The following is a 27,709-nucleotide window of genomic DNA, read 5'->3' as shown; positions in this document are numbered from 1 at the left end:
TGGAAACCCACATTCCGATTTATTATTATTATTATTTTTTTACCTTTTGTATCTTGAATTGACCTTTTAGTTAAACGATGGTACCTACTCATAAACGTACAACGCCACATTTAGCAAATAAATCGAAACGATACTGAACAATGTCTCTTTTACGATGTTTTGAGATGAATTTAACGACTAAATTAATAAAATTTTAACATAAATGTCCAATACCCTAAAATGGATTTTTAAAAGGCACACACATTCAATTAAATAGAAACAGGCGAAAGACACAAATTATGTATGTTGTACAGACGGGGTACGCACCCATAGCCGCGGGCTCTCGCTCCAAATTACACGTCCCAGATATGAACTGTTTGTCCCAATTCTACTTTTTTTATTCCTAATAAATTTGGCATTTACTTAGATTTTTTTTTAACACAACCAAATTTTGAAAGGCATTAATCGAAACCTGGATACGTGGAGCGAAAAATTGAATGATAACCGATATTTTGATTGATTGAAGTAGTCAATAATTTTAATACAAATATAAGCATTAAATAGTACAAAACAAACGTAAATATATTAATATATTTGAGTTTGTCAAGCATTTGTTTAAACCCGAAAAATATTATAATCAGTTAATGGTACGTTGTACGATAGAATTACAGTTTAAAATAATTTGAAAACAGATTCGTAAAAACGTTTAATTTATTTCCGATCTCGCTTACAAATGGAAGTTTACATTAATTAAAATGAAATAAAAACAATGATATCAAAAGAAAGAAGGGAATAAGAAATTCAACAGTGACAGAGGTTTCAGAGGGAATTAAAATACCGTTGTTTGAAGATTATAATTATCATTTTTGGTATTAAAAATCTCTTTGTACGTGAAAAGTGAATAAATTAGCGCACGATGCAACAACAAGTCAACACTAAATATTAATCATGCTAGTTAGCACCTCTTAAATATACGCTTTAATTAAATTTCTGTCTGCGTTGTAACAATTAAGCTCCCTTCATGATATAAAAAGTAATGTTAATAAGATCCTGGGCCTCCGGTTTAACGCGGTGCTAAATCAAGCAGCTTTTCATTTCGGCTGAGGTGTGTGTTCATTTCTTTTCCGGGCCCGAATGCCAGGCGAATTAAACTTGTCTATGGGTAATTATTCCTTCTTTCATTAGAAATACACTTCTCCCTACTGACAGCAACTGGAATCACGTCAATGTTAATTTCTTATATAACACATCTATTTACTATCATACTCCGTTTATAATAACTTCTATAGAACTTAAATTAAATTATATTTTCTGATTTATATCATAATATTCTTGGTAAATATTATTCGTTATAGAGATTATATTGGTTATAGAGAAAAGATACAACTTTGATGGTCAAAGTGAACTTAATTTGAATGATCAATAAAATTTGGGGCATACAACTATGATACTTTTCCAACCGTCCTTCTGTAACTCAACAGTCAGATAGCAAATAGTTTTAAGCTCCTATCTCAGTGATATATGATTGAAAATCTCATAGAATTTCACTTATTTGCACAATAAACATCATGCAGATAAATTCATATTCCCATAAGAATATAAACAGAGCTACTGTCTGTTCTCTGCTCCTGTTCTCTTTTCAAATTTGTAATTACTTAAAGGCTTTTATCAGTTAACCAAACAGAGTAATAGATACAAATATTCGAACCGAAAGGGAATAAAATTTATACGTGAATACATAAACGTAAGTAAGGCAATTATGGGATGTAGTTTCTTGATTCCACCCGTATCACCTCGACGTCCGCCGTTCCACAACTGAGCGTTTTTCAAGGCAGTTTTTGTCGCGCACAGCCACTATGTGGAACCAGCTGCCCACTGAAGTATTTCCGAACCAATTCGACTTAGGGTCCTTCAAGAAAAGAGCGTACCTATTCTTAAAAGGCCGGCAACGCACTCGCGAGCCCTCTGGCATTGAGTGTCCATGGGCGGCGGTATCACTTAACATCAGGTGAGCCTCCTGCCCGTTTGCCCCCCGTTCTATAAAAAAAAAAAAAAAAATTGACGGCCAAGTAACTGACTCTGGACAAAGATGAACCTAATCGGATTCCTTCACTCCGCAATATGAAATACGACACGGGGGAAATACGGCGAAAGCCATAATCTCTTTTTATCAGTACCAGTTTAAATGTGATACTGAAAATTCTTGTTTGAGACTAACTGTTTGAGAGTGAAAACTTTAGAACGAAATTTATGTTTTCATCGGTAATTCTGTCTGAACAAGTTTTGATTACTACGTTGTAATTTTAAAGTTAGGAATTTTACATAAAGCGACCACTATCATTTAAGGCTGGTCTTATGGTAATGTGCTAAAGATCACGCGGAGTTTACGACATCTACACGATACATAAAAGACGAAATTATTTTTAAAATTAATGTTTGTATGTTATTTCAATAATGGCAGTGATGTTACTCTCATCATAGTTTAGAATCAACTTAATTAATAAATGCAGATTACCAACCTCTTGTTTACAATTTGGTACTGCTTAGGTATTTGCAGATACGGTATTTAAACTCAAACGAGTTCCGGTGTATGAAAATATATATTTAATGGAACTTACGATTGTTATAAGTATTATACAATGTAATTGTTTATAAACAAAGGTAATAAATCGACATCGATATCCAATTATAATGTTTTATTTATTTAACACTTAGTTGCATACGAAACGACCAGGAAGCTTCAAGAATAGTTCCGGTGCCTTCATAAACTAGGTTTTCCAGATCTCCCTTAGTATGAAAAAAATATTAAGAAGATTATGGAAAAGTAGAACAAGTGCGGTTTTGGTTTCTAAACTAAACAAATAATAATAATAAAATATGTACAATGGCTTATGTCAAATATAATTTAAAAGTTTTTTTTTAATTGCTAGTAGGCCTCCTCCACGGCGCGGCGACTTACGCCCCGGGGCCGTGGAAGCTAAGCTTAAAATGAGTTTTTCAGTACACTGTGTTTATTAATTATACAATATTTGAATTGGACATGCTTTAGGTGGTTGAGGGTCAGATTTGCTATTTGATACAATAACTTTCCCTCAACAGTAGAGTCCGCGTCTTAAAACTAGTAATACTATGGTAACTAGTAATAACTAGTCATCTAAAGGTTAGAAATATGTATATTTAATTTAATGCGCTAGTAAGTTTAGCGTTTAGACTAAAGCCTGGGTTAGACTCATGGGAATTTTCGGTCGATTTGAAACTCACAGGACTGATCTGATGAATTAAGTTACTCCATATCGACAGACGAAAAGCCTTCGAAAAGAATTATCAGTGGAATATATCCATAGTACTTATTGAGTGTAAATTGTTTTCCGTGAATAGAAATAAAACTATATCTTTCGGTAAACCTAAAGAGACAACTAATACGATACTTAAAATTATAATTGAAATTATAGCCATTATGTTAGTTTTACAACAATTGTAACAAATAGTTCAAAATTATGAAAATTTTCTAACAATGGGAATCAAGATATATGAAAGGCTTATTATGTTTGCTTTGTTTGCGGAGCCAAGAACCGTCATTAATCAAAACTTGGGAATAAAATTACTTACGGGCATTACAAAATTTAATACATATTTGCTACAATTTTGTTCCCTAATCTGATCAATCAATTCATATTTACGAGTGTATTGAATCCATTGGGACTCGAAATATACTTCACATCTTCTAAACAAAAAGGCTTTTATATTTTAGCGGATAATGAATACTTTATCCCTGTTAAACTTTTTCTTTCTTCCGCATAGTAGAAAATATGAACGATACATTGATGTTGAGAAACTTTATAATTATGACGGTCTAAACAAAATTGGTCTATTTTTATCTAACGTCTCCTAGTTCCAATAGGGCATAGGCATAAGGTGCCCGTCTGTTATAATAAGTTTATGATAAGGAATAAAAATGAATTAATAAATGCGTCTGCAAAACAAAACTAATGGCGCTACAATCTTTTAGGTCTGGGCTTTAGATGTCTGTATTTGTTTCGTGATCGTTTATTTTTTCTAATAGTCAAGTAGGTGATCAGCCTTCTGAGCATGACATATGCTATCAACTTTTTGGGTCTAAAGTATTCCGGTTTCGCACATAGAAACTGCATTGGTGCACAGCCGGGGTTCGAACCTCAGGGATTAGAACCGTACGTTTTGTTTATACGTCGTTACACATACTATTCAAAACTGTAATTAACTTACATTTACTTGGCACTAGATAATAATACAATGAATACAACATTATGTACGTTGCTTACTAAAGCATTGTGAAGTAGGTAATCAGCCTAAGCATTCTGTTGGCTTCCCTTCTTACAATTAATTATTATTGGAAATAGTATTACTGCGTTTATATTGTTTCTTATATTCTTATATTGATAAAGATAAAATAACTTGTAATACTTTAGAAGTCGTTTAGAAATTGTCATATTCTACAATTAATAATAATAAAACACTATTTAATAACTTATTCTGGGCTTTGAGTACTCTCACTTACACTTTTTTGAATGTACAATTAATGTTGAAGAAAAATAACAAACTCAGAATGTTTCCGTAGGATTTTACGATTTAGATAATGTTCCGCATGCCATAGATATTTTAAAAAAATCTGTAGACAATCGGCACTACTGTAGTAATTATCAGTTCATATAACAATACCCGCCGTGACTATTATTGCCTAAACAAAGCGGTAATTCCAAACGCTGATCACAGCAGGTGTATTGATGAATTCGCTCAGAATATGCTGCCTCAACAGACTGAAACTGTCGATTCTGTCGCAAGTTAGATGCCAAGACCTAGATAATGTACGTATCTCATTGTAAGCCACAGGAATCCGTGTGAGCAGTTAAGTTCTCTATACAGATATCGCATTCCTGTATGCGGCTTTCTAGTATTCCTGTTTATTAATATAATTCTATATAAACTATAGTTGATGTGTCACTGTAATTGGAATGCCGATCGGTAATGAGTTTAGGTAATAACCCGCACCTACATTTACATATTCATAGATGATATTGTAGATCACAATAACTAAACCTAGTGGCGCTAGATCGTGATCATTTGTTTTTTTTTCTAATAGGCAAGTAGGTGATCAGCCTACTCTGACACACGCCGTCGATGTATGGGTTTAATGCATGCGTTTACTCACGATGTTTTGATTCGCCGTAAGACCGACTGATAAATATAACTATATTTACTGGACTGTTTGAAAATAATCAATAAGGTGCTTTGTTGATAACCCGTCTGAAAATTCAAAATTTATTGAAAATTCAATTGATATTCCTCTAAAAAGGTGTACAGTTCGCTCGCTTTAACACTCCCGTATCTTACATGAGCTATGAGATAAAGTTAAAAACAATTTGTATGACAATACTTGGCTATTAAAAAGAGTGGCGGAAAGTTTCTTGCCAGTTCTTCTTACCCGCTCTACGCCCTTGACTTGCGAACTGGTAGTAAATGTAAATTTACGATTAATTTAACTTGACGATTCAAAAGTGTACTTGGTTACCCACTTGAATAAAGATATTTTGAGTTTGAGTTTGAGTTTGAAAGTTATCAGTCCTGCGCTTGATCAGTTATTTAATAGAGAATGCACTTGTCTGAATATACCTCTGCAGTATCTCCTGACAAAAAGCAAGCGACTTTCTGTGTCTACCAAAAGTAATATGATGCTGGAAATTGAACACAGGACAGGAATTTGGATAATAAACTAGCGAAGGACGTCTATGGGATTTTTTTATACTGACCTATATTAACAAATTCGCATAAATAATTTCTAATTTCCATTGTCTTCGAGAAATGTTTGCATATCCTATTGCAAGCATTTCTCGACGCCTGACAAAAGTACTAAACTTAAAGGAAATCAGACATTTTTTATTCCTGAAGCAAATCAGTTTCACTTGAATCCATTTGCATAAACGGTTCAGCGGAGTATACAAGATGACAAAATCCACTGACCTAATTTAAAAGTTAGCTCTTTTTATTGAGGGATTATTAACTTTAATTAGTTTAAGAAAGTGGACGATGGCATTTCGATTTCTCTTCGGAATCTTTTATTATCTTTTTTCGTCTGAATTGTACTATCGTACAATAAACATCGTATCGTATCGTAATATCGTACTTAAAAATAATTCAGTTTATAAACAGAGTAAAATATTGTATACTTTCTAGTCGAAGCCGTGCTTGAATAGCGAATACATAATATAATTTTAACTGATGCAAAAAAATGCAACAATTTCGTATAAGTTAACAGACATAGCTTAGTTGCTAGTAATTAGTAGGTAAATAGTTAATGAGTAATACTTATACATAAAGGGTGGATTATCATATAAGCTGTGTAAAGATGTAAAGAGGTTATTTTATTACAGATTAATTGCGATTAAAATTTCTAACCCCTTTTTTCAGAATTCATTAACTAAGCCTTAATAACATTTCACACCAAGGCCCTGTCCCATCACTTGGTATCACATCACGTGTTATGTGGAATTTTGTGAATAATTTGTTACCCGCGTTGACCGTTGTCATAGGATTATAATTATTGTTCTATTCTTTGCTACTCGCTTGGTTTTCGCGCTTTTATTCATATGTGGGAAATAAAAGTGATTAGGCGTTTTCATTACGTTTTTTAAAATATCTATCGCAAATCATACTTAATATGTTCACTACATAATGCTATGAAAAGAACAAAGATGAATTTTGATGGAAAAGGTGTATCTGGTTATCCAAGCCATATTAATAAATTACTAGGCCTGGCTTTGCAAGGCTAAATATTTTGAAATCTATGGCGATCTAATGGTAAAGAAATTTTTGAGGTTACATAACATACTAAAATACAAATGCATTTAAATCTAGCAATGCCTTTCTTTTTACTTTCAACGATTCTTTAAATTATGGTTTATACGAGAAGAGGAAACGTTATCTACGGTCTCCGTAAATATGCAAATTAATATACTATTACCAAAATAGAAAAAAAACGTCATAGATAATATTCAACAAGGTTAAAAAACGCCTTTAATATTTCATAAATTTACAAGCATCTAATACAAGTAGTGTTATATTTGTCATAGTACTATAATAACTTGCGTCTTTCACCAATAAATAAAAACCTATTATTATAATTGCAAATAATTAAAAAAGTATTGAGCGCCTATTTAAAAACACTTGATGAAGCATGATACTTTAAAAATAAATTTTCAAAAGAAGATAAGGCTATATTTAGAAATTTATTTGAATTTCACGAGACATCGTTAGGTACACTTCGCTTGTGATCCTACAGCGTACAAACAAGAAATGAAGCAGTCCATTAGTGTAGAGATCCTCGCTTGAAAACACCCTGCATTTTTAACAAATATTTACAGCACCGACTTTAGCTACTATGTCGGGAATTACGAGTCTGCCCAATTTTTTATAAATTTGAATGTGAAATAAATTAGATATATTTATTATGAAATTAAAATTATAGCAGTCTGCATGATATTATGGGGTATTTGTTACATATAGATTTTAATAAAAGTAACCGTAAAGACTTTTTTTAAGGCTCTGGCACGATTTGTGCATTAGCCAGCGTCAAGTATAGGATTTTTTATAATTCGTGCTTGTCTTTAGAAATTCGACCGCGTCCTCCATGTACGGTTTAGGCACTCGCCCAGTTCCGCACAACCCTCCCAAAGGCCGAGAACAAATTTAAATTAATTTAAAACTTGTCCTCAAACCGGGAATCGAACCCGGTACCCCTCACCTAGCTGCCTCTTAATAAGACCGTTAGGCTATGAGGCCCCTACCGTAAAGATTGTACATCATTCAGAAAAAAACAAGCGTTCACACAGAAAATAATATTAAATAATTAAAGTAACTAAACAAGTGGTTTTACTTTATACCAACATATTATTGCTTAATAATTCTGAAACTATTTTGAAAAGGCCGCATCGCAAACTTGAAAATTTTTTATACGTACTCTGTAATACTAAATAGCTCTGTGGTTGGTATTTGGAAATGACATATAAATCTGACGTTTGACACCGTTCAACTCAATTGAAAAGGCAAACTTCACTCCGACGCGTCATCTGCGTCGTTGTTAGTTTTATAATATTTTGTGATTGAAATTAATTGTGATAAGTGTGATTTTATACACAATCCAGTGATAGTATTAATGTTACGATTTGTTATGTTATTGTTAAAATACGAAATATTTTACGAGGTAAGACGAACGGCTTTCAAAGGAAATAAAAAAAAATTGTTTGGGCTGTCGGGATCGATAACCCGGTCGGCTAGCCATGAGGCGCAACGCTAAGGTTATGTCGCGAACCAGTATCCGAGTTCAAGTAACGGTTCCTAACTCCCAGAGGCGGACCGCGACGGCTCGCGTTGCAACCGCAGAATCCGGTCTTACTTGTGATCAATTAGAACCACACAGTGTCTAGACCCTCATTAGCTGCCCTCATTTCGTTGCGCTTCTCGCCAATTATCACTGTAAATAAATAATTATTGTTACTGACTATTTAGCTTTGCTTTAAAACAATAAAGAGTGCACACATCCTATACCTTTAGAACGCTCGACACCTGTGAATTTTCCTTTTGAGATGTGCGCCTGTTTTCCAGCTTACCCTGCCTGCAGTGCGTGCCAAGAGCCCCAGAGTCCCAGCCATTAGATTGAGTGGAGTGTTCCTTGCCCACACGTAGCCCTGTACGAAGCCAAAATTCCACGAGACTCTTCGGATACCTCCTCCAGCATGGATCTGGAGAAAGCCCCTACTCTTCACGAGGAAGACTCCAAAGTCACCCTCACTATCAGACTGATTATGCAGGGGAAGGTAAGAATTGATGCTTTAACAGTTAACCATACTAAAATTGGCAATGCTACATACTAGTTGTCCCTTTTCTTTTTTTTTTAAACTTACAAACTAACTAGTAGCAAGCAAGTATGAAATACAAGTAGTTGTATTTCATACTTTTGTACTAGAAATATATTATTTAGAACTGCATGTATTTGCTATATTGACAACATTGCCTGGTGTAATTACATCTTGTAAATATATAAGAATTCTGATATCAGCAATAATCGTACATATGAAATTTGTATACCTTTGTTTCTCTGTTATCAAACATTACAGTATTTCACTATAATACATTATATTGAAAGAGTAAACAAGTAGTTTGGTGCTATTTATGTATCATCGTCATAAATTACAAACAATCTTTATATCTTTGTTTAGCAATACCAGTTAAAGTTAAAATAAAGTTATTCCCATTAATCATAAAGACAACTAAGATATCTATTACTTTTTAATACAATCAAGAAACTCAAACAACTTTTAATTAATAACACATCTAAAACTATAATTAAAAGAAACAATGTGTCATTAATGAGAGAAACCTTGAAATGACAACCGTCATTCGACAGAGACAATAATCAATAAAAATTGAAATGTTTAAGTATAAACTAGCTTTAGATATCTTTTAAAGGTACTTAGTCGGAAAATAATAAATAATTGTAGTAAAAGTAATACTACTTTTCCTCACCAATTTTGTAGTTGTTAACACTGTTATCTATCGTAATTCTTAATAATAAACTATTTATTTGCAAAAATATAAAACATTGTTAAACTTACAGAATATTTATAACTTACATATATCAGGCACAAGTCTGTGCAAATAGATTTCTTAGTCATCCTAAGATTTATTGATGTTAGTTACTTATCTACATTATAGGATTAGATATTTACTTTTAATTGGCTGTAATCCAATACAGAGTATTTTTGGCAGCAAGCCAATGATCGGCACTTGCTCTGTTCATCAAACATGTTGATTTGTTTTCTTTTGATTATTTACACAATATTATTTCCATGACCTAAAACCATCATTTTGACCGTTCATGGTATTTTTTTATATACAATTCTTAATCTATTCGTTTTAGTAGTTTTAAATTGGCACCTGTTAAATGTACTAATAGTACAGTGTTGGGTAATTAACGTTATTTTAGTACAGTTCTTTGAACTCTGTGCAGTTGCATCGTGTCGTTGATTTTCGTTTGCTATTTGTGTCGTTTAAGATGCACGGCTTCGACGCCTAGACATACGTTCACGCATTCCTTGCATTCTCTTGGAGTCAGCTAGCTATGTTGCCAGGAACTGACTGATGTCCACTATTCAGCCAATAAAACTGTCTTCGCGGATCCCTGATGCGTCTATTATTGCAAAGATTAGACTCTCAAATTATATAGACATTAGTCGAGTAAATGTGTTTATTACAAATCTAATGCCACAACATAAATAACAAGTGCAATAGTCATAACCTGTTTGCCAATGGCATTATTTTGTCACGTTAAAATTGTTTAAGTCTTGTCCTGTCTACATTAAAGTTTAATTTGTTTTCTTTTTAGGAGGTTGGCAGTATTATTGGCAAAAAAGGAGAAATTGTTAAGAGATTCCGAGAAGAGGTCAGTATAAAGTAAATTAATACTGTTTATAGAACTAATGTGAGTGAAAAAGATGGATACTAAAGCCTACACCATTGTGGAATTTTGACATTGCATTCATGTTTATGTATTGTTTATTCATGACAAAATTTATATTTCAGTCTGGAGCAAAAATCAACATATCAGATGGATCATGTCCAGAGCGCATTGTCACAGTTACGGGCACAACTAATGCTATCTTCAAAGCATTTACACTTATCTGCAAGAAATTTGAAGAGGTAAACCTATTGTAATGTTAATTATAAAATTTATTGATTAATATATAATGCATATTGAGAGACCAGACATGACAGACAACTTAAAAGGGTTTTTTGTAGAAATATGAGAATTATGAGTGAGAATAATAAACATAACAATGGCTTGAAAATACTGATGTTGGTCCTAAGTTTTTTATAAAAAAATTATCAAGGACTACTTTACGATTATTCACTAGGGGAGCGTTCAAGTATTACATAACGCAATTTTTGGAGATTATTGCCCCCCTCCCCCATGTAACTCGCCGTAACGTTTTTCAGTACCCAACTACAGTACTGTACCCAAGTATAGTAACGTTTTGTGACCACCTAGTGACTCTTTAGTTACTATTATGTGATGTAAGTCGAAAAAAATATTAACAATAACGCGTAATTTAATCCCCGCCCGCGTAATACTTGAACGCTCCCTAGCCTACTAAAATTAGACATTTAATTTAAACAAAAAACCTTCCCAGTCAAAGTGCTTTTATAACAAAAAAAACATTGATAATTGAAATTGTTATATTCGTTTCTTTTGGTATAAAATTTTTATTCCTGGTTTATTTTTATTTTTTATCTATTGCGATAAGGATTCATTAATGTGTGATTCACAATTGTATTTACAAACAGTGGTGCTCACAATTCAATGAGGGAGGTGGCGGTGGCTCTCGTGCACCCATCACGTTACGTCTCATCGTACCCGCTTCACAGTGCGGATCTCTTATTGGAAAAGGTGGTTCCAAGATTAAGGAGATCCGAGATGTCACCGGCGCTAATATACAGGTAGGTTCTCTCCAAATGTTCCTTATATGTTAAGAAGACTATTGTTTATTCAAGTCATGAAGGAATTTGTATGTAAAGAAAATGTATAACCCGGGTCGACACAAAATTTTAATTTAAAGCATATTATTTCGATATTTTAGGTCGTAATTAGACGAAAATTGAAATGATGTGAAAAAGTTTGCTTTTGTATTAAAAGATAGAACGATTTTTTTTCAAAATCTGTGGTTTTAATTTTGAATTGATGATGAAACCATTCAAATTAAATTTTTTATTTACAACTTAGTTAATCACTCGTGGGCCTACGTGAACGTAAAACCCCACTCACACAACGCGCGGAATTTTTACATTTATAAAAATATTCTAAAGTATTATTACAATAATTATCACAGAAGCAAAATAAATTTTGATAGTGATATAAAAAATAGAAATTTCTTTTCGTTATTGTGCATAGTTCACCGAAAAATCATAAATAAAACTTTAGGCAAAGAACGACATCTTTTTTTGTAAAGTCGTGGAATCACCTCTATAGGATCGTCCATATTGTAGTTCAAATGCGATATCTATTCTATCAACAATTCCAAAAAATAGCAGATCATTTTAAAAATAAATTTTTCATAATAGATTTAATGTTTCCGTTTATTCACATGAGAAATACGGACAAAGCATTCCTTGCTTATACATAATTTGGCATGACTCTGAGGTTGCAAAAACTAACCCAGACACAGCGCACGTAATAACTCTTAGACACTCTCAAATACAGAGTATATTATAATCACACATGATCATTAACATACTCATGCACTCGCGCATACTTAACTTCTTAAACGATTTTTTCTTAGGATAAGATTAGTTTTTATTTAATGGCGAACATCGTACCGCCTTACAGTCGATTCTTTATTTTTTTTAATACTTATTGTGCTATTCGGGACACCGGTCTAGCTAGTAAGATAAAATAAAGAAAGTTGATAATACAACAAATTCATTATGCCAAAAAATAAAAATTTACCGTCCCGGATCCCCTCCACGAACACTTGAACTTTATGATATGGTATTAAAGGTCAAATTACCTTTAAATATTATTACGAATATTTTGTATGGGAATATAGAAAAGTGTTGTTTTTAGACTTTTTCACTCAATTTTTTTTAATTTTTCTCCCCGTAAGAACCATCCTCGTACTTCAAGGAATATTATAAAAAAAGAATCAGACAAATCGGTCAAACCGTTTTCATGCTATGTCGTGACAACGGAAAACGGGTTTAATTTTTATATATATAGATTGTTTTCATATATAACTTATATTCCTTTTGTTTTAAACATGCATCATTCCCACGGAATAACTAATCTGATCACAACTTACAACACACTCTCTAGTGTGGGGCATATGATCAGTTTTGTCACAACTATATTTTGTTATAAATTTAGTTTATTTTTATTATTCGAGTTTTAAGGTAATCAATAAGCAGTCTTGACTATGTGTTATTAATTAAAAGTGCAATTTAATTGCTTGAAGTATGGGTTCATAGGTAGATATGATCAGTGTATTGTTTGTCTTTAAATATGTTTTTTTGTTTTTCAGGTCGCGAGTGAAATGTTGCCAAACTCAACAGAAAGGGCAGTTACGATTAGTGGCACGTGTGATGCGATAACGCAATGCATCTATCACATATGCTGTGTTATGTTAGAGGTGAGTTTTTATATTCTCAATATTTATAAAGTAAATGATCATTAATGTCCCTTATTCATAGAAAATAAATAAATCTTACTGCACAGATTTATCTCAAGTACATGTCTTGATAGAAAGAGAAGAAAGAGTAATACAGTTAAATGAGGTGCAAATAGGTTTTTATTTATAATTCAGGGGGTTACAATTTTTTATGATTTTAATATCAAAGAATTTTTGGTATGAATGTAAATTAAATAAAGAGTAAAGGCGACTTTTTCAAAGATAAAACCAGAAATGTTATATATATAAATATATATATATATATTATGAATGAAATTCCAATGAAAATTTAAATAATTATAGATACAAATTTTATTTTAATAATTATTTTATTTATAATTTAGTCTGAATAGCTTTACGCAAATTTTTGTGTATGTATGAAATCAAACAACAATAATAGTCCTTGTATAATCTTTAACCTATGACATCAATAATTTACACACAATGAACACGCAATGTTTGTGTTTCACAATAAGAGTAAGTTCAAGTGTCAACAAGAAAAAAATGTTCTTACATTATTAGCCATAATTTTTGAAACCTTTAAAAAAGCAGGCACTTATTAAAAACAAAATATTTAGCTTCAAATTTGCATTCAAACATGACAATATGGTAGATGAAGTGTTATTGAGAGTAATCTTTTGAATGGCATTATAAGCGTTGTTAAGTTAAATAACCGGTAAATAAATTATTTAAAAAATATCGCTTTATATATAAAAATATGTATTGATTGTAAACATACGGCCACAGATTAATCTAGAGACTATGTAGTCTATGGCGTACCATGCCAGTAAATAAATGTTTTGATCTGTCTAATCCTAATACGAATAGTATTCGTATATCGGATTGGACTGTTATCAGTGGAAGTAAACTGTATATGTAATTTAAGATTAATAATAATTAACACGTAAAAAAACTTGAGTTAAGAGTAGCAATCATTTAACAAAAAATTAAAAGACATTATAATTTTCAATGGTATATTAATATTCCAAGTGTGTTCCGATTATAGTTTTTATTTATGTCTATCATAATAATTTTTGTTCGGAGACATAGGCAGTGAAAAAGCAATGTTATCTTTCAGAGTCCACCAAAGGGAGCAACTATCCCATACAGGCCGAAGCCTAACGTGGCGGGGCCCGTTATATTGGCCGGAGGACAAGCTTACACCATACAAGGAAACTATGCTGTGCCTGCGCAAGATGTAAGTAGTACATTGATCCATATTTACTGTCCTCAATGTTAATAATAATTGGTTTTGATATGAGCCAAGAGATTTGTTTTTTGTAAAGTAGGTATATAGAACTCGTTACATGTTCAACGTAATAAAATTGATTAAAAAATCTGTTTTATTATGAACATAAAAAGTATACATACTCAAATGTAACTTTGAATAACCTCTGGGAAATTTAAGCAACATACCAGAAAATAGCAAATATTTTTGAAAGTATTTGTATGTATAAAATTTGATAAGTTTAATTAAAGAATGAACTAAAAATATTATCATTAGCCTTAATCAAAAATTCAATCATTCTAATAATTGCACCCTTTATTAGACTGATGTAACTTAATGAATAAGAGGTTTCTCTATAACAAATTAGGTAGATCTAAAATCGTAATGGTAACTTATTTACTTTTATACTATTTGAAATATTGATTTTAATCCATTTAAATAAAAAACTGGCGAATATGAACGCTATTAATCCTGAATCAGGTACTGGAGTTATAAAGCAATGTCGTTCTAGCCGAAAGAAACAACAAATTAGGATAATCTTTTTTATTATATATATATATATATACTGTATACAGTATTTTATTGAATTTAGGATTCTCTCAAAAATATAGTTTTGAACAAAATGATTGTTCAAAAAACGTATTTGATTTTGTTTTAGTTGTTTGTGAAACTTTAAAAGCTTATGTAGATTATGCGAAACATGTTCAAGTTATTTGCATACATCAAATATACTTGAATACATGCTTGTTAAGTTTTTTGCTTGGCAATCAGTGTAGTATTTTTTGCTTTTAAAGTTTTTGAAGTAATTGACTAAGGTGACTATCTTAGAGTAGCCAAATAGAAAACAATAAGCAAACTGTCGGCCTTATTCATAAACATACCATAAAGCGCGAACTCTCTCCTCTATCAATATTTATGTGCTAAGAGAGATTTAGTTTCCTTTAGATTTTTGTGGATAAGCCTAATCCTCAAATAATTAAAGCATGTTTGGTTAGGTTTATTTATTTCCATAATGACGCAAAAGTGGTAAACATTCAATAGCTATTTGCGGCTTTAGTTCGTTAATGAATAATGTCGGAATGTTCGAGTAAGATTTGGGTAGGTGGCAGGTAAACATACAACAGATAGGAGGTACTTAATTTAGTGCAAAAGAGTTATGTGTATTTAAAGAATGATAGTGTTTCCTTGTCGAGTACATAGGCAACACTTATGATGGGCGCAAGGGTATATATAAAAGATTAGCTAGTGTGGGCATTGTCAGGCGGTGTGTGCGCCGGTGTTCCCCCTGCTGGAGATGAAGCCGCCTCTCGCGGGCGCCCTGCCGCCTCATCACCTGCTGCCGCCGCCGCTGCACGACCACCTTGTGAGTCGCGACCTCATAGAACCCTTGACCCCACCTCGCATCTTACGTCGGATCCTACGCTGATGTTCCACGAATCGATCCACTCTTCTAAAGAAGACCAGAATAAAACAATGCCTCATTAGTTAAAGGAAGCCAAGATATTTTAATGATCATTTGCGCCGTCTAACGTTATTTTACGGTTAACGTTATTAAAGAGATTCAAGAAGTGTAAGAATACATTGATAAGCATGGCATATCTGCTTTTTTTTCGTAAGGACGTCAGCGTAGAGTTGATAATCAGACGCCCATTCTAGAATAATCCATAAATATTTAACATTGAGGCGTCGATTATCACGTTAAAACAACCCTGCCTGTACCTAATGTCTTGTATGTACGGGTATTGTCAATTTAATGCTAAAGGATCTATGAGGTTGTGTAGAACATTGAGTGACAAATTTGATTGGTGCTGCCCCGGTTACCCACCAAATGGATGTTTGGTATCGAGACCCCTGTAGCGTTGCCCCTGTAACTAAATAGATACCCCGGTGATGTGGTCCATAGTATGTTTAGTCATCCAAAGCTTTTAGGAATACTGTCCCCTAAATTACTGCACGACCCCTTCGCCCTGTATTTAGTACCATCCTTTAGACGGCTTAGTTTTTTTCAGCATCGTAAACATTATTATAAGAACTTATTTATAGAATATATTCACAGTAAGCTTTATCTGTTTGTTTTCTGGCATCGCCGTGATAAATGCTTTTACGTTTATAAAATTCACGCGCGCTGTGGTTATGTAATCATCATAATTATCAACATCCCGTACTTGCACCTCTCCTAGTTGTCTTACCTTTGTCCATTAATTTTTGTTGAAACGATAACCTCGTGAACGCATGAGATGTTATGCGATTTTTTTACGTTATTAGTGATCATATGCCATTATCCTATTGAAGGTGCTTACATCGGGCAGCACCATTCCTGGGCTCACAATGTGGTTGGTGATATTGAAACCGAAAATACGATGCCCTAGTCCAATAGTCCATAATGAACCTTTTCCTACAGTATAGTTAACCCAGGTGATGTATGCAGCGATTAAACGTTAGATTACCTGATTTAAGCGTACTACAGGTATTGTTATCCAGCGATCCAATCCCGGCTATGTCAGAAGAAATTAAAACAAGCAGCTGGGGCTGTAAACATTTACAAGCTTGGTAAAACCTGGTGCATTTCCTTGTAAATTTTCAGGCCAAACGGTTTTTGCCAAGCTGAAGTGGCTGTTGTTTCGTATAATAATGAGATTTATTTAATTTGTAGATGGGGGGTTTGGGCAAATCTCCACTTGCGGGGTTAGCAGCGCTCGGTCTCGGTGGATTGGCTCCAGGAAACGCCGGTGGTTTAAACCCAGCAGGTAATCATTTTTAAATCCTAATTCGTAGTAAATTCAATACAAAGATATAAGATATATTGCTGATACTAAAACAATATTATTACGGTTTAGTCAAACCGCCTAAATCAACATTATAATAATACCAACCTCCATCTTTTAGTCGATTCCAACTCCGGGGAAACAAAAACAGATAATACAACTTTTTCCTACAGCTGTGATACTCTTTGACATTCAACACCTTTTGTCTTCAGTCACCATGACCACGCACGCTATAAAGCACGCGAAACGTCGGTTAAATTTAAAATTATGAAAAATAATTGTAAATACATAACTTTAATCCAGTAAAAAATTGTTTTATTATCAAATATATTTCATATATTATAAATGGTTATTGCAGCATTAGCAGCTCTAGCGGGATCGCAGCTACGCACGTCCAACCAGGGTCGTAATCAACCCGCGACTAACCAGCAATCTCATGAAATGACCGTGCCAAATGAGCTAATCGGCTGCATTATTGGAAAGGTATTTCTTTTATTTTAATGCTCAATAAATGTTTGTCCTATATATAATAATATCGTTCTACGTTGTATTTTATAAACAAGAGAACACTCGCATAGTCAAGATTATTTAATTATATTAGTCGAGTAGTAATCAAGGACATACCAACAAAAGTTCCCACTCCTAACTAATTTTTTTCTCTTGCCGTCAAATTGTATTTACGCTGTGATAAAGAGAGAGGGGTTGTCGTCGTAAAAACGGAGCAATTAGACTAACATATTTTTATAAAGAGTGTATGACTAAATCGTTGAAAAGCACTTGAAACGTCATATGTAGATAATTGAATTAATTTTGTATTTGTTAAAGTTTTATTTACATAGATCTCTAAGATATATGAAAACAATTTCAGGGTGGCACTAAAATCGCTGAAATTCGTCAAATATCCGGAGCAATGATCAGGATATCCAACTGTGAAGAGCGCGAGGGTGGCAGCACTGATCGTACAATTACCATAACTGGCAACCCTGATTCAGTGGCGCTAGCGCAGTATCTCATCAATATGAGGTAAGTGCCACTTGTATTCAGTATTTTTAATAACATAACTATCCTTGAATTATTTCCATCCGGAAATCCATTTGAATTTTTTACCTGGTCACGTCCACAATTGTACATGCCTTGTCCACCATATACGGTTGAGATATCCTGTATTATTCCTGTTTTATCTGTACCTTTATTGGGGCGTTTCGAGGTCTGAATAAAGCTTAGATCTGATCCGAGACAACGTTAGTCAAATACATTTTATGTTTTACGCGAATCTTTACTATAAATGATTTTATCATAAACTAAACCGCTTTTCTTTGTTGCAATTACACACATTCCTTATTATTAGAAACAAATGTCCAGTCCAATAATATGTATCTCAAAAAAACATTAGCTACTGTTTATTATTTTACAACTCCGCTTCCTGTACTTATATCGCGTTAAATGAAGTACAACTTGCGTTCGTCATATAACAAAATAAATGAAACGAGAAGATCCGAATTCCCTAACAATGTCTCGCGTCGGAGTCGATTCGAAGCGTCCCGTCACGGTATCCTTGTCCCGCTCCCGCAGTGTGGAGCTGCAGAAGGCGAATCTCGAGGGTGGGTCGAGTTCGAGCGGGTCCGCTAGCCCTCTGGCCTCGGCCATCCCGCTCGCGCAACTGCTAAGCAAGAGCGGGGCGCTGGGCGCCCTCAGCTCCCTTTCGGCGCTCGGCGGGCTCACGGACCTGCTGGCCGGCGGACCCGCGCCCGTGCAGACCACCGGCGTGCATCGCTCGCACAAGTTCAACCGCAGGCAGGACGACGAACCCGCAAAGACCTCCAAAGAGCGCAACAAATACAGCCCCTACTAACTCCCTCATAGGCGGTGACGGGAAAGCCGACCGCGAACGCGCGCCCCGCTCTGACGATGCCTTTCCGATTGGCTTAAAAGTAGATAGGGAAGGATTGATACGGGACAGATAGGGTTAACGAAGGGCGGGGTGCGTCTTCGCGAATTTCGATATCTATAATTTGATACTCTCATTAGACCGGCCGTGAAACCCGCTGACAGCAAGCTCTCGAGGCGCAAGGACGACGAGCCCTCTAAAACATCAAAAGAAAGAAAGAAATTCAGTCCCTATTAGAAATCTTAGGTATGGAGATTGTTAGGGTGATAGTTAGGAACATATTTTGACCACTAATCTACATGTAAAACTTTAAATCATTTATGGTCGAAGTTGATCTTATATTGATTGATAGATATTAGCAGATTATTTTACAAAGGAAACGTTAAAATATATTCCTGACTAATTAAATTAAAATACTTTAAAGCATCATTGTAAAGATCGACTTATGTCATGGTTTACGTCGCTAATACGCGGCAAAATCAGAACTGAACTCATCCAAAGATGTGTGTGTCCGAAAGGACCAAAATTTCTTTTTTATATTTTAGTTTTTAAGAATAAAGACTTTGAAAGGATTATTATAAAATAATCACGATAGTACGTGAAACATCGTCTAACGTACACTAAATGATGTCCTTATTTTAAGATTGATTTACTTCAAAACTAAATACTAGTGTTACCTGGCATCTCAATAAAAAATAACAATAACTAGGGATTGTGACAATAGTAGTAGTATTCTTAAGGAAAGCTTATAGGCTGTAAAGTTTAGAGCGCTTTACGTTTGATTGTATACAGCCGTACTGAGAGACGTGTAAATTTTAATATATTCATTTTAAAAATATATTTCTAATGGAAGTTTTTTCTATTAAAAATTGGTCTTTCATACAAAAGACCGAAATCGGTTAGATTTTTTTCGGCAAACATTTGTGAAAATGAATGTTGCCGTTATCCATTAGAAAATTATTAACGTCTCTCAGCTGATTCGTTAGGGTCGGTTTCCACCACCAGGTTAAGTAATGCTTCTTATCTTCGGTGGAAGCCAATCTTTAAGAGTCTATATGAAACCGAACTACAGGGTTACGACTTCAAACTATACTTCATTAGATGAAGGTTGATGAAGAAAAAATTATCGATTCATGAACTTAAGCTTATTTATTTCATATTTACATGCAAAATTAATGTATATATTTTCTTGACTACGAATATAAAAAATCATCAAATAGAAGTATGGTTTGACTACTGCAGACATGTTGACTCTAAATATTTTAAGTAGTGTAGTGGATTGATATTTATAATTGACGTAAATATTTTTATCGTCTTAATAATCATAGACAAGCGATCGCCTCGGTTACAGTAAAATTCGATCGTTTTTTTAAACCGTTTACCAGTTTAATAGCAAAATTTACAAGAGCCAATCAAATTAAATAGATACTAAACTTTTTCTTTAGAACAAATTATACGGAACGGTAACAATTTTTAGCATTTCGATTGGCCTTTGTGTATTTCGTCATTACCAATAAGCGTTTAATTCTTAAATCCACTTAATAGTCTATTCGATTTTACGTGTGTTTGCACAATTGAGCTCATTCAATTTTTATCGTGTTTAAGAAAGATTCTCGTAGTGTTAGTATGGAATGTTTTGTATTCTTTTGAGGTGAAGGCAGACGAGGGTAGTTTAGACTCGTAGCGCTAGAAAGATACACCCTCGCTTGGCCTTTACGTCATCTGATAAGTTAGATCTAACATAAAATCGAGGTCCAATTCGAACTTGTTTAATAATAGTTGTAGTGTGGGAAAGCAGATCATTTGCCTGCTATTGTAATTTACTTTGTAAAAAAAATCATGTTATTTTTTAAGATAATAAACATTTTCATACATTTTCAGGAAATCGTATTACTCGCTAGTAACGTTAAGGACAGTTTTTTGTTTTAAGTACATAATAAAATCATAAAGGTATTCGTGTTTTATTCTACCTAATTTAAATTTATTAAGCAGGTTTAATATGTAATATTAAATGTAAAGTCTCCTTCAAGACCCAAGCCATATCCTGCCTACTCAGGCTCACCTCCCGCGATACCTGAAACGCTGACTTTTGGTTCACCGAGAACCCATCCTTCAGCTCACTGGATCACCCATATCCCGGTAAGAAGTTTCCTTTACATTTTAATTTGCGTCCTAGTATAATCTTTATAAACATTACTCCTATACCGGCTCAATCCATCCAATAAAGTTTAAAAAAAAATTGAGATATGTTTCTAGGCGGCTCGGAGATTCTAATTGTGATGTGGCGTTTCAGGATCACGATGGAGACAGCAGGCCTGCCCCTGCCCGGCTACCACTACATCGCCCCGAACCACATTGTGAAGGCTCCGATCCATTGAATGGGGCTCCGCAGCCAGTGCCCCAGCGCGTACTACCTCCAGCACCACGGGACTCTGGCTCCGATATACTTCTTCAAATGACGCGACCAATCTCTGAAGGGAAGCAATTGGCAAATAGCTGAATGTATGTTTACATTTGTTACGAGTTTATAAGTATTTTAGATATTCTTATATTTATTCTCCACTATTTAATTAATTGGAGGGCGACGTGTCGGTCATAGAATCGATTATCGAGAGAAAATTTGATGATTAGATTTTGACATATTTAAATTTTGAATGACTGACGACCAGCCGTGAACGGCGAATGACGTATCTCGTTCACCGGTCACGGAGCGACATCGGGATATGGCTGAGTTGATCGAATTTATTATGGACTTAAGCGATCAAGTTCAATTAACGGCTGGATTTATTTGGTTACGGTCGGTACAGGCAGATCGCAATATAATGTTCAAAATGGTAATTTATACTAAAGCGAGTGTCGGCGTAGGAATAGTTGCGTTGAATCGACCTCGGACCCGCTGATGTAGCGTAGTCTTAGAATAGCGAACAGAGTGAGAGGGTTAAAGACAATATTTGTATATAAATAAATGTAAACCTACAAATTTAGGTGTTACACTCAACATTCTCACGATGTGGCCACTTATCGTGGTCTAACTAGCGTAAACTAGTTTGACGCAGTATTGGCCACACCGTGAGATGTCAAACGGCTGCGTTGACACATAGCGGCGCAGTTATTGCAACCGGTGGGATCAAATCCTTTAAGAAACTTACAATAAAAGAGGAGACAGAGAAGACATACATTATATCATTTTAATCGTATATGATCACAAAAGACATTAGATTATGTAAAAATTATGTTGCTAAATGTGATAGTCTTCTAACGTACTTACTACTTACATGATATTATAAAGATCTCTTTGACGTGGATCGGCTGAGAAATATGAGAGTCGAGCGTACTTAATATTGGTTTAGGGATCAAAGCCAAAGATTGTTGAAGTTTTTTTAAACATTATGAATGTTGTGCATAAATACTAAATTATTCTTGAGAGTAGTTGTCGACTAGTTTATATTTATAGAATTATTTTCATTCGATTACCCTCTCCAGACTGCTCATATTAATAGATCGACAGTGTAGATAGTTCAGCGGTAAGCGATATATTTCTCAAATAAATAAAAGCGAAAAGCATAAAAAAATATTAGGATAGTGTTAATATAAGTGTACCACGTTTGTTTTACGTCGTATAGCTCTCCTTCAATGTAACATAGTGCCACATACAAATAAATGTGCCAAACAATGGGTAGCTGAAAACTACACGGTATTTGAAAATCGTATACATAGCAAAATAATGTTAAATTATTCTTATTAAATCGCAGTGTCGATGGTTACATATTATAATATAATTATGAAAGGTTATTTTTAACCACATTACATTATTTTGCACTTTAGCTGTAAGAATTGTACAATTTAGGCTAACATTTTTAATACATATCCCTCGGACATTTTAATATTTCTCCCTTACGTCTTCCCCTTCAGTATTTCTGTACTAGATAAGTGATTTTGTACTCAAATTGTGCCAAATAATATGTCTCTGAAATTGAAGATTGAATGTGACGTCGGTGTTTGTGAATTTGTGTCGTTTCGTGCTAGTCAAATTGGTCTGATGAATTTAAAAAGAAATTACTTTTATTTTAAAACAAATCTAGTCAAAATTTATATTTTATTTAAATTCTTGAAAACGTCTAAAGTTTATTTTTGTTTATCGTCAAAGTTTTTATCTATACACGTTCTCGCTTCATGTTTTTACATTAGCAATAAAATGATGAAATCAATTATTTATATTATATACAGAATTGCTAGTAAGGCGATGTATGGAGCTTCGTACATTAAGGTACCACAGGTATAAATAGAATTTAATCCCTAGAATAAATTTTTAACAGGAAGAGCTAAGTAAATAGAGAGAGGAAAATTTATAGCTGTGATGAAGTGTATGGTGTGCACTTTTGTGCACGAGGTTAATGTTTATAAGTTTGGTCAGGTAAGAGTAGCCAGCAGTAGTTTCGGATGCTTATATTAGCTTGTAATCTTGCTATTGAAAACTACTGTCTCTTAAAAACGCTGGAAAACACATTGAAAATGTGGGAATTATGATCGATTGTGGTGATCCTGTTTTAGCTAAATTTTCGTTTAGATCAATTTTTTTGCGTCAGCCATGCTTGTGAATATTGAATGTTCTTAATCAATTCTTATTTGACCTATGTGGTTATAGTGTCTAGCAATAATTCGACATATTTCAAGAGCATAATATTTTAAGTGTAACACTTTGGGACACGTGTTACTTAATTCGGTGTTGTTAAATGGTGTATTTAGTACAATGGAATTAAATATTGATAGTGATAGTTAATTTGATGTGTATTACGTTAATATAGTTTGCAATAATATAGCAATGACTTATAATCTTAGTAGAATAGTTGTTATTCGTTATTGTTAAAGTTATTCTTGATTTGCTCAATTATTTAAATGTTTATTTAGGCAACTTCGTCAAAAAGTATTTGTTTGGTGGTTGCGATCACACATGAATTTAAACGTGTTTTGTTCGTTTTATTTTGGTAATATTTGACACAAGCCATAAAGGATAGTTGTATACGCTATAGATACATAGTTGTGGTATGAAGGAGTTTAATATTGCTCACTTAGATTTAGTTTACTAACAACTTGTAAGACTTGACAGCTACTAATGCAGATTATTTTCGTAACAATTGATTTCTGATCGATATGAGACCTTGCAAACTTTGGTTATACGCAGATTTCGTGTTTTTAATGTTTCAGTTAGCCTTATAGACAGGGTCAAACGCCATAGTATAATAGTGCAATTAAATTTTAGCAAATTTGTTATTTTAAAATCCTGTTGACACATTCAATTTATAATGCACCGTTTCTCGTCTTCTCTCGAGTTTGTGTTGCTGGGTAATAAAAACTTAGGATAATTTTGCATTGCAGAGTATATATAAAAATAATAATATTTTACAATGTGTTTGGGTATAAGAGGGTTGTGTAATTTGTTATGTATTATACAATATTCAAAATATTCGCTTTATATCACGATAACACTTGACAATTCACCAAAACGTAGTTTCAGGGTAATAACAATTCTAAAATCCCTCAACATTAACAATTTTACTTTCAAGGCGTAAGAGCCGTATCACAGGCTTGTACACTGAGAAGTTTGTGTTTAGTGGGCTGTGTCGTATTTTCTTTTACAAATAGAATTAAAAATGACTGAGTATATTTAAGAATGTCAAATTAACTCAATCTATGCTCCGGCTATTTAGATAAGCATTTATCACAATCCAATTTGAGAACAGTATTTGAATGCGTTTATTTTTTAAAGCCCACAACATACAACTTATATTTGAAAAGATTCATCTACTATGCAACTATCTTATCGTGCATTTAAAACGGTTAACAGTTAGTAAAACGGTTACTAATTGTTATTCGTTTGTTAAATGCATCATTAATAATACACTCACTTAACGTAGATTCTTCTTTTCTAGTGCAATCGATGTTCACTTGTCATATCTTTATTAAATATCAATGTAATTGTCGACATATCTAATCGTTTTGTGAATTGATTAATGTTTATAATAATTATAAATGTTGTACGTACGGTTACAGTATACTGTCATTCACATATTGTTTGTTTTCATTATGTTATTTCAATAAAGTGTGTACATAAATAAAATGAGGTTTTCTTTTCATTATTCCCTAAAATTAATTTATAACTTTTAAATAGTAGTAGCCTTTTGTCGCCAGAAGTTTGAGAAAATAATTTATTAAGTTTCTAGGCTAGTCCATGCAAATTTCTTGCCAGGTAAGTATATATAAATTTCACTATAAAGTGAATAAGTGTCACTTTATAGTGAAATTTATATATGAACGACCTATTGTATACAGAATAAAACATTAAACAAGAAAACTGATACAATTTCAACTAGAAAATCAAATATGAGTACAACGAGCGCCCTCATCGGAATCTCTTCCAACGTATTCAATATGTGAAATGAATAATTATTTCGATTGGTAGTCTCAGAAGACATCTCTTACTTGCCTTAAAAATATCAGAGTACCACATGCGCACTATTGCATTCCATTATTAATTTGATTTTAAAAGTTAAGGCCATCTAAAATAATTTTTAAGTTGATAGATATTCTTTCGTAATGATCGCAACGAATATAAGTTTACGATTCCCACACCACTCAATGCATTTTGATGCAGACATAAACTGAACATTCAAAAAGGCTACTGTTATCTTTGGACTGCGCAGAAGCAGTCACAAACGTAACCTACTTACTATATAAGACTTGTAAATAATTTTTGTTTAGACGGCTGAAGACCATTTGTTGGCTGTTGACGGTATACATATACCTAATAAATTTTAATACACAATAAAAATTAAAGTCGTCTTTCTATGTTGTTGGTTAAATTGCGTCATGGTACCATCGATTTTATAGGTGAATGATTCTAGCTGAAAGGCACGAGGTCAAAGCCTGAAGTCGCCTGCCGTTGCCTTTATTCACGCAAGGTCTCCGTTCTGGCACGCTCCCTTATTGACTTTCTATCTCCCATATAAAGTAGGTAGACTCAGATATAAGGCATTAACCTTTTGTTACGTAAGTTCTATTTAAAACCATATAAGAATAAAAGTATCTACAACATGAATGTATAAAAAATAACGTTTGGTAATCAATCACTTAAAATATGTGAGTGGTTTTAAAAGAATACAGTCAATATAGTTAATTATTATGTCATTGAATTACTGTTTTTGATGTCGAAGCTAAAGCAATTGCAGCCTACATAGACATGACCAAGACATCTTGAAAATAATTGTATAAATCACCCATAAAAATCATTCAATGAAATCTTTACAACATCGTAAAATAAAAGACAAATCTGACCCGCACCCAAGACATAAAATTAAACTTGTAAGAATTCTAGACAAGAAAAGCCATTTAGATGTTAATACAATATATTATTTACCTAAAACATAAAAAGGACACGAACAAAAGAATTGTATTGGGCCAGTAGCGTAGTGCGCATGCCCGCCACTGCGCCACTCGGCGAGCGCTGCCCCCTGGCGGCCTGACGATGCAGTGAGTTGCGTAACAAAGCGTACTTGCTTTCAAACGTTACGCTGAAACTTTCGTTCCGTGTGCCGAAGGAATGGATTAACGTAATTTTGCCTAAAGTTTTCGCGACCTTTGGTTTCAACAAAAAAATATTTTTCTCAAGTTATTTTTTTTATGAAAAAAATATATTGTGAAAACTGCTGTGTATTTTGCCGGTAATATTAGTGTGGACTGAAAGTGTTCGTGTTATTTTGTTTCCGTTTGCTTGTAAGCTGGTAGACGTGTCCGGTGGGACCGCGCTGGTGGTACCAAGGATCGATACTGCGGTAGGAGCGGCAAAGGTAAAGTTTAGAATCTTCCTACTTTAAATTTAAGTAAAGCAATTAAATTGAAATATCTACCTTATTTTTATTAAAAGAGTTGGAGGTAAAAGAGTCCTTTTGCAATCTTTACAATAAAATGACAAATTTTTGAAATTAGGAATCCATAATCTAAAATAATAACTAATTAAATACTTTCGTATTGTCTCGAGTTAGTATAGTAAAATAAAATTAAAAAGCTTTTCTAAGAATATTTGGTAGAAAGTTGTGGATCCATAAAATAAGTTTTACATCAACATGACTATTTATAGTTCACATTTAACCACCACTTCCAATCCTCATAACACGATTCTTTCGTATCTATTGACAATAAACTATAAATTCTGTTTTGTACAAAAATTGGGCTCAGGCCAAAAGACTACGTCAAATATCCTCAAAGAATTGGGTCACAAATAATTATCTAATTGAAAAGATTTTTATGAAGACACTTCTCGTTTACAATAGACCAAATTATAAATTGACATTTTAAAAACTATTTTTAGCTTCAACGGCAGTATGACCATTATAAATTTGTAATTACCGTGAGAAAATTTTATGATGTGTGAGTGTAGTAGCTATTTCATACATCTGCACATAATCTACCATTCTAGTTTTTACGATTGCAGCATTAGTTAACGAGCGCAACGTACAAAAATATTATAAGTACTAAAAGACTACTATTATTTGTGACATTTCATTTTATACAATCCAATGTATTGGTCAAACCCATTTTA

At 33.5% G+C, this 27,709-nt stretch overlaps 1 protein-coding gene across 9 annotated transcripts in view; it reads left to right on the top strand.

Annotated features, from left to right (window-relative positions):
* LOC125063785 (poly(rC)-binding protein 3) overlaps positions 1 to 25,231 on the top strand; it is a 114,920-nt gene extending 89,689 nt beyond the window's left edge. For 3 of the 9 annotated variants that reach the window (XM_047670418.1, XM_047670417.1, XM_047670415.1), the window contains 11 exons: positions 8,617 to 8,828; positions 10,397 to 10,453; positions 10,594 to 10,710; positions 11,356 to 11,508; positions 13,086 to 13,193; positions 14,311 to 14,430; positions 15,707 to 15,823; positions 17,114 to 17,207; positions 17,584 to 17,708; positions 18,094 to 18,248; positions 18,798 to 21,066. In XM_047670418.1, the coding sequence (XP_047526374.1) occupies positions 8,748 to 8,828; positions 10,397 to 10,453; positions 10,594 to 10,710; positions 11,356 to 11,508; positions 13,086 to 13,193; positions 14,311 to 14,430; positions 15,707 to 15,823; positions 17,114 to 17,207; positions 17,584 to 17,708; positions 18,094 to 18,248; positions 18,798 to 19,077 (1,407 nt within the window). In that variant the 5' untranslated portion in view covers positions 8,617 to 8,747 and the 3' untranslated portion in view covers positions 19,078 to 21,066. Of the gene's footprint in view, positions 1 to 8,051; positions 8,216 to 8,616; positions 8,829 to 10,396; positions 10,454 to 10,593; positions 10,711 to 11,355; positions 11,509 to 13,085; positions 13,194 to 14,310; positions 14,431 to 15,706; positions 15,824 to 17,113; positions 17,208 to 17,583; positions 17,709 to 18,093; positions 18,249 to 18,797; positions 21,067 to 21,406 lie in introns of those variants that run through there. The other 6 variants (XM_047670416.1, XM_047670422.1, XM_047670419.1 and 3 more) reach the window with 6 other exon arrangements.
* The last annotated feature ends 2,478 nt before the right edge of the window (positions 25,232 to 27,709 follow it).

Source organism: Pieris napi, chromosome 3 (assembly GCF_905475465.1).
Source record: "Pieris napi chromosome 3, ilPieNapi1.2, whole genome shotgun sequence".
NCBI classification, from domain to species: Eukaryota; Metazoa; Arthropoda; class Insecta; order Lepidoptera; family Pieridae; genus Pieris; species Pieris napi.
This window is presented reverse-complemented; position numbering and strand designations above follow the sequence as displayed.